Consider the following 7,609-nt stretch of genomic DNA (forward strand, 5'->3'; position numbering starts at 1 on the left):
CCAGAATATCTTGGTCGTAGTGGGTTTAGGTGAACATATTTGAGTTTGAGTGCATGAGAACGGTAAAGCGATCGCAGCTGAAAGACTGGCCGGATGAGAGCGGACCCTACTTGGGGCCTGCCCACGCCTGCGGCCCATCTCGACCCGTATTGGAACCAGGGGTGGGATCGGAAGACAGTTGGGGGGGGGTACACGTTGGCCTTCATGCCGTTACCCTAAATTGCGAATAGCGTGCGACTCCAGAATCTGCGCAGGTTTTATAATGGAAGGGCATCCGCGGTGTTCACTTATTGAATTCTTACAGAATGATGAGGATTAATGATGAGATGGTGCCATTTACATGCTCGTCGCCCGTTCCCTATAATGAGCGCACGTCAATCAATGGTACAGATTGAGCGGACAATGGGACGCGCGGCGCTAGCCGACACACTAACAGGCCAGTTCGACGGACGCAAACTGTAAATGAGAAAGGGCCGCGTCAGAAGCGACGGGCTGCTATAAAACGGAACTTGTCTGTCATGAGCCCTGGGCGACATAGTTGCACGCTACCAGAAATGTGCAGCTTGACTCGAGCCGGGACATTGTGGCGCACATTGTTCTCCGCTATAAGCAATGCATTCCGCGATGGCCACACGCGGCGCCAGTGTCCATATTCCTGGCTTCATCATGCCATAATGTATTGCAGCAATCGCCGTGCAGGGAAAGCGCGATGCCCAACCTAAAGCCGGCTAAAGGCCGGACGCCTCTGTACGGCCCTCGTGCGCGCGGTGGATGCCGTAATGAACGTCGAACGTCTGTACAGACATGGAGGTGGAGCCCATTTTGCGTCAAGTATGTTCCCTCGCGCGGCACAAGACGCACGCAAATGCCGAGACCACCTTCCAGGAGGATGCAGACATACCGACCCCGTCTTCCGCCGTTGTCCCTGCGACACCCTCTGCTGGATTAGGGATCAGTGAGCCCACACACGAAGTCGCGCGGTTAGTGACGTACCAAGGGCCCCCCATCCAATTTCTACAGATCTTCGGAACACTCTCGACCCAGGGGCCAGCCATACGAACTGCACAACTCTGCGACACGTATCGTCCGTCCCGCACACCTCGCTGCGTTCCGGCGCTCGTCGCACGGGACGGACCTAGGGTTTGAGGATCTGTCGCAAGAGTGGGCTCGTTGCCAAGCGGAGAGGCTCTGTTATTGTCCTGTGCGCTTTGTGGGAGGATTTGCACGATAATCTAATGACGATTGGCCCGTCTGAGCATGCCTGCAGAGGGGACCAAAACGGGGCAAGCGCGATAAGTAAGACTCTACTTGACGACGGCCCTAGTCTTAGCCCTCAATGTGCAGACACCATGTGAGCAGGGCCCGGGGGGGAGGCAGAGGATCGTGAAGATGTCGGCAGATAGTACACCGTAGTTTGTCAGATACACGATCGACACTGCGCGATAAGACGCCGCAGCTAATATCGACATGTTGTTGAGTAATAGAGCTTTAGCTATGCTAGTCAGGCTGCTAGAGCGACGTCTACATGGGCGAGTGAGGCTCAGAACGGCGGGTTTCGGGACGAAGGATCTACTGTCTTACGCACCCGTTGACATTGCTTTCGACCTAAACAGGCCGACGGGGTGAGCTGGAGCACAACGAGCATAGAGCAATTAATCAGGACACCCCCAGGTCACAAAAATCGCTGTTTGCGCTACGATGTTTGGGCACGACTGGTAAACACAAACATCTGGAGCACTATACCGGGGACGAACAATGGTCGCAGCCAAGGAGAATTTACCAAAACGGGAGATTCTCCCACGCACATTCGCTCCATATCACACCTGTACCTTGCGGCTCGCAGCCACTCTGTCATGGCGACTCACGCACTCATTCCTTCTCTCATCCAGTGCCACCACACATCTATTCCAAGCTCTAATAATCCTTGTTTCGTGTTGAACCTGGTCCTCGAGAACGCACCAGCAAAAAGTCGTAACAACAAATAATGTCATAAGTGATGGGTACCAAGCGGAACCGGCGGGTATCGAGCGCGCGTGGGGAGGAGTGGTAAGGAAGGGGGGGGGACCGTGATAAGTGAAAAAGTCAGTAATGAGGGGGTGCAGGTGCGTAAGTCTGTTGTGTCAATGAGATGGCCAAGCTAAGAAGATAGGAAGAGAAAGGGTAAGTGGTTACAACTACAGGTGACCGCAAATACGAGTACATCCGATACATACACAAGGGCGTTCTCCAAACCAACGGAGGAAGTGAGTACAACAGCGAGATGCAAGGAAAAAAAGAGCTGACGGTTTTAGTACAGTGTCCGTGTAGCGAGGTCGTCAACGCGCGCCCGCGCACGTTGACAGCGTCATCACCAGTTCATGTCGTCAAATATCGCGAACGGATCGTGTCCGGGGTTCGCTTCGTGAAGGTCGTGCTCTTGACCCAGCGCGGGAAAGTCCCCGCCCTCTAGTTCGAACCCTGGCGACATGCCGACCGACGCGGAGAGCGCGGACAGGTGCTGCATCTCGCTGTCGTACTGCGAGAGGCCCAGCTCGATTGGCGGGATCGAGTTGAGGTCAAAGTCGTCCGGGATCATCATGTCCTCGGCGGACCATAGCGAGCTGTCTGGCCACGTGAAGGCCGAGTACGCCAGCTCGCCGGCGTTATCGGGCATGCCGCCGATCTGCTGGCCGCAGGCGTTGTTCGCGAGCGACAGGGACATCATCGAGAGCGAGTCCACAGGCGTGAACGGCCCACCCTGCGGCGACGATGGCGACACGGGCGACGTAAAATGATCTACAGGCGACAGGAACTGGCTTGATGCGACAGACTCTGCCGGTGACATCAGACTGGGCGGCAAACTTGAAGGCTCTCTAGGAATGCTCAGAGAATGCAAAATGGGACCGTTGACCTGGCCCGCTAGCGCAGGCTGCTCCAGCTGGAACATTTGTTGGAAAAGCTGGTCGGTCTGCAAAGACAAACGTCAGGTGAGTGGCACATTCGGTCAGCTTAGATCACGCACCGCCTGGTTAGGTTCGAACGGGACGGATTGGTTGAACGGCGGTGGGAAGAGGGAATCGTGCGGTAAGTACTCGTAATGCGTGAGAGGGTCGCTGTCAGTGGGCGGGGGAATGTGCGTGGGCCGCCGGCTGATCCTTGGGATGGCGAGAGGATTCAGCGACGGCGACGTAGGACACGACGGCATATACACAGTCGGAAGCTGGATCGTCTGGTATGCCGGTGGTGGCGTTGGCGCAGACGCTGCGCGGCGGTTCTGCGCGCGCCCGATGGGCAAGCTGTCGCGACTGAGGCTGCGAGGTGGTGACGGAACAGGAAGGACGAACGAAATGCTGCTCTCTGCATCCGTATCTGGCTCACCGTCCGCCCTGCGACTCTTTCCCTTCTTTGCTGCCTTTGCCTTGTCCTTGACGCGCTGGGGACGATAGACGTAGTTGGGGTACATCGCTTCGTGCTCCTTCTTTTTCTCCTTTGCGAGCTCCTCCCAGTAGAGGCGCTCCTCTGCTGGGAGGGTCTTCCACTGCTGGCTGATCGTCTTGGAGAGGTCTGCCTGACGCTGCCTCTTTACAGGCCCTGTGGCCTCCTCGGCTTCGTCTTTGGCCTGGCGATCCTCGCAGCATTTGCGCCGGAAGAGAATAAATGCATTCTCGGGGCGCTTGATGTAGTCCTCGTCGCCCTTCTTCGGGCGGCGCTCCACAATATCGCTGGCGGTCGATCTACGCCGCTTGTGCGAGGCCTGCGAGGAGCGTGCGGACGGGGTGGAGAGAATGGAGGAGGCTTCGGAGCCGATGGAGGAAGTGGGGGAGAGAGGGCGCGGCGGGGGAGGCGTGCATGGTTTGTGATCTAACTCGAAGGGGGAGCTGGACGGAGAGGCAAAACGAACGTCGGGAGAGTTGATAGGAAAGTGAAGTGCGCGCGGCGTCGGGGAAATGATGGCGACTGTCGGGGGTAGTGGCGCGTCCGTCGAGACTTCGAGGGCTGGGGGACGGGTGAGGCGGTGAGTGGACTGTGTGGGGATGCGGGAAGCGGACGTGTTTACTTACTTCGGGAGGATGTTTCGCGAGTGCGGTGGGCAGGCATGATTGTTCTCGTGGCCGGCTGGAAGAGGCGTGTATTATTCGCAAAACGCTGGGCTTGGGCCCTCGAGGCAAGACAAAAGACGCTCCCGAAAGCGGCAGGGAGGTGATGGGGGGTGGCTCAGAGGCCCCGAGGGAGAACAATTGGAGAGAGACGGAGGGCGAAGACAATACGGGCGTGCGTCTTTATACGAGGTGATATGACCGCTCCGCCGAGTGCAGGGCGCCTGCGTCTTCGGCGAGATCTGGGCAGGAGATCTAGTTCATTGTCTAACCGATGGGGGAGGCGCCCAAGGCCTAAACCCGAACAGGCTGCCTGCCTCCATTATGTCGCCAAACAGCCCCCAACATCGCCGCCTTCGCATCCCATCAGCCATCTGCTCCTGCGACGATATCTTATTGTTGTCCGCCCTTCCCTCTCCCTTATTGTCTCTCCTGCCGTTATCTCTTCCCGATAAAGGTGCGTGCAGGCGCCCTCCCTCGCCCTCGCCCACGCTCAGAGCAGAGCAGCAGTGTCAGAGTCAATTCTCCCTCCCCGACACGGCGCTGCCGATATTGACATTGTACCCTCTCTCGCTTGTCCGACACATCCCGGATGCGTGCACACCTCGTGTCGTCAGTGTTCGTAAATCGGAAACGATATCGTCCCTCGCGAAAGTTGGCCATGACACATCCCTGAGTATATCGGTATTATCTGGGGATCGACTTGCCACGCTTGTCCGAGTGCTCTATCCGGCAGGTCTGACCCTGTCCCCCTCCCCCAGGCCCGTCCTGTCGACGCCCACACTGAATGGCATCTCCTCCCTGGGAGGCCCCGCCATCTCCTGTGGATCCGATCGCTCTGGGATCACCCATCCCCCTCTTCACCACGTTCGCCGTGAAGGGACAACGCGACATCCACGCTCCCGCCCCCCGACGCCGCCGCCGCCGCCCACAGTGGTCGTGATTTCCCACCCCCCTCCCCGTGCCGGATATCCCATGACCCTCTCGCCCGACGCCGGTCCATACGGTCCTGGCGGAAATGAACCGATGCCGCACTCTCCCGGACCGACTCAGGGCAATCGCGCACGAGGACCACGCAGCCAGGGTCGGGGGGTCACAAATCATATGCGCAACCGCTACTCCCGCCCCTCCTGCCGGCCTCATCGACAGCCGCGACTACATCCACGGAGACATATCCGCCCTCTCGCTTTGTTGCCAAATAAGGAAACTTCGAACTACCTGTCCGGAGACTCGGCATCCCTCACCTTGCTATCGGATCCCGCGCGCCGTGTATAGTATAACCCAGTCGCAATCTCACAATGTCTATCTCTCCCACCGGCGAGACAAACCTTGACTGTGTGTGTGCACCCTCTTCGGCCTCGCCCTCGTCTGATTCATGTGCCCCCTGCGCGGACGTTTCGACGGTCACGGGAGCTGCGCGTCCGCCTCGCAGACGGCCGGAGACGCGGCGAGCAGCCTGCTGAGGACCGTGCTCCGTGCCGTCTGGTGCTCATCACCGCTTGCGACAGGCCCGCTGGGGATGGCTGTCCAGCTAGCTAGTCTCACTGTCTCACTAGTTCGCTTGACGGCGCACGGATCACAGCTGCTCTTCCGCTCGTACGGATACTTCCGCGACAGTCTACGATGTGATCAGCTCGCGGGACGTGGGCTGGGCGAGTATACTTAGCCGCTGCGCTCCTCTTCGCTGCACGGCTGACACTACTCGCACGGGGGGGACGCAATCGATAACACGGCGTGCTGGCCGGTGGGCAACGCGGTGGCCCTCGGCACTAGTTCCGCGAGGGTTTCATGGCATTTTTTCGCTGCCCGACGCGCGTGCTTTGCCCTGGATTGGGCGTATCGGCGCACTTGGACACGCCGCACATGAGTGCAAATTGATGTTATCTCCTCGTCCGTCACTGCGTCCCCCAGCCGAGCAGGAATATGCAAGAATACCGCGCAGCTCCCCTGCGTGAAGCACAGCATCCGGCCCACCCACGTTCGATGCGTCGCGGACGCGGGCTGCATTCCACCGTCATTTGACGGAATATCGCTCGTGGTCTCCCTAGGCGACACGGTGCGGGGACGGGGGTTGTGAAGTGTGCTCGGTACGCGGCAGCGATGCAGGCTCATTCCGACAGCAGCTCGGCCTCACGCCCGCGCCAAAGTGCCTCCTGCGGCCACGTTCCCCGCGGACAAACGGGTGCGTATTTTCGGCGACGCCCCAACTCCCCAGCATGACGCGCGGATCATCGTCGACGCTGTGTACGTTTTTTCCAGACTTGAATTTGCGGACGTAAATCTGCCGTGCTGCGCGCGTGAGGGCTCGCGCCTTACGCAATTGCGCTGGCGCTGGGTGCGGGCGTGGCTGGAGTGACGCAATGTGCGTGCGCAGACGCTGCTGGGACGTGGTTTACGTACGTTCTGCGTGGTGCGATCACAGGCCGATATGTGCGCGAGGCGTGCCCCCACGAGATGGTGCGTGGGCGCGGTGCTACGCAGGACCCTCCCTCCGTGGGCGTCCGTCGCCCTTCTCGCTCGCGTGCGGCGGTGCGAATGTAAGTGCGCAGGAAGACGAGGATCAGCTCGATCGGCTGGGCGATTGCCATATCAGCGGATCAGCGTGTTAACAATCTTTGCCCTGCTCTCTCTCTCCGCGCAGAGTGCGAAGACGTAAAGAGATGCGGATAGGCGGGAGTGTGGGAGGAGGATGTGTGCGCGGGGACGGGGAGAGTGGCTGGGTCGTTCGTGACCAGAGTGGTCAGCGGTGCAGGAAGACGGGCGCTGGCCGTGCTGGGTTCTGCCGGGCGGGCATCAAGGATAATCAGTAGACGGAAGGCTTCCCGTAGTGTCTGCGCGGGACTGTGTCATGTGTGCAGGGCTATCATTCTGACACATTGAAGAGAAAGTGAGAGTGAGGACGCAGGTGGTCTGCATTGGATATTGATCCTATCGCAGACGAGTCGGCGGACGTGGGTTGGAAATGTCACGCTGCTGATGAGTACGACGTCGGTGTCTAGTTCTGTGTTGGATTAATTGCCATGTCGCTTGCGCAGTGTCTCCGCTCATCAGAGCACTTGCGCTAGCTTGTTTTGTTCTCGACAAGTTTGTTTTCCAGGAGAGCCATGGCCAGCAGATCGGAGATTGAATCGGGGGCAGATCACGCGCGATCGGCATCGAGCGCCGACGCGGTTCAACGCTCGACTTCAACTTCAACTTCAACCTCCACCGTCCCCGGCGACTTCATCTCCGTCGTCCTGCACTCATTCCCCGAACAACACATCTCCTCCGAACACCTCCAATGCCCGCTAACCTCAAACGGCCACGCTCCCCCAGCCCGTCCGCCGACACCGACCCGCAGCCGTCGTCGACGCACAAGGCCAAAAAACTCAAGCTCCTCGCGTCCCACTCCCTCGCCTCGCCCTTCCCCGACCACCCCCGCCCGTCCCCGTCCGAGGCCGCGGAACTGCACGCGCTCCTCGCCACCACGCACCCGTCCCTCGCCCCCGCGCGCGCCGCCCCCGACCCCGACCCCGACCCCGCGCGCACGTGCG

General features: G+C 59.5%; 3 protein-coding genes across 3 annotated transcripts; 2 read left to right on the plus strand and 1 right to left on the minus strand.

Annotated features, from left to right (window-relative positions):
- Positions 1 to 804: 804 nt before the first annotated feature.
- FIBRA_08092 (uncharacterized protein) lies at positions 805 to 1,231 on the plus strand (the record flags this gene model as incomplete). The annotated part of the gene is made up of 2 exons (XM_012329749.1): positions 805 to 980; positions 1,045 to 1,231. 2 exons carry the CDS (start codon positions 805 to 807, stop codon positions 1,229 to 1,231), a joined length of 363 nt encoding a protein of 120 aa, XP_012185139.1.
- A 1,116-nt stretch (positions 1,232 to 2,347) lies between these two features.
- FIBRA_08093 (uncharacterized protein) lies at positions 2,348 to 4,077 on the minus strand (the record flags this gene model as incomplete). Its single annotated transcript, XM_012329750.1, has 3 exons — positions 2,348 to 2,947; positions 3,002 to 3,975; positions 4,041 to 4,077. The coding sequence occupies 3 exons, from the start codon at positions 4,075 to 4,077 to the stop codon at positions 2,348 to 2,350; spliced, it is 1,611 nt and encodes a 536-aa protein (XP_012185140.1).
- Positions 4,078 to 4,400: 323 nt separating this feature from the next.
- Positions 4,401 to 5,351, plus strand: FIBRA_08094 (uncharacterized protein; the record flags this gene model as incomplete). Its single annotated transcript, XM_012329751.1, has 1 exon — positions 4,401 to 5,351. One exon carries the CDS (start codon positions 4,401 to 4,403, stop codon positions 5,349 to 5,351), a length of 951 nt encoding a protein of 316 aa, XP_012185141.1.
- Positions 5,352 to 7,609: the final 2,258 nt, after the last annotated feature.

Source organism: Fibroporia radiculosa, assembly GCF_000313525.1.
Source record: "Fibroporia radiculosa TFFH 294 genomic supercontigs, scaffold27844, whole genome shotgun sequence".
In the NCBI taxonomy this organism is placed as follows: domain Eukaryota; kingdom Fungi; phylum Basidiomycota; class Agaricomycetes; order Polyporales; family Fibroporiaceae; genus Fibroporia; species Fibroporia radiculosa.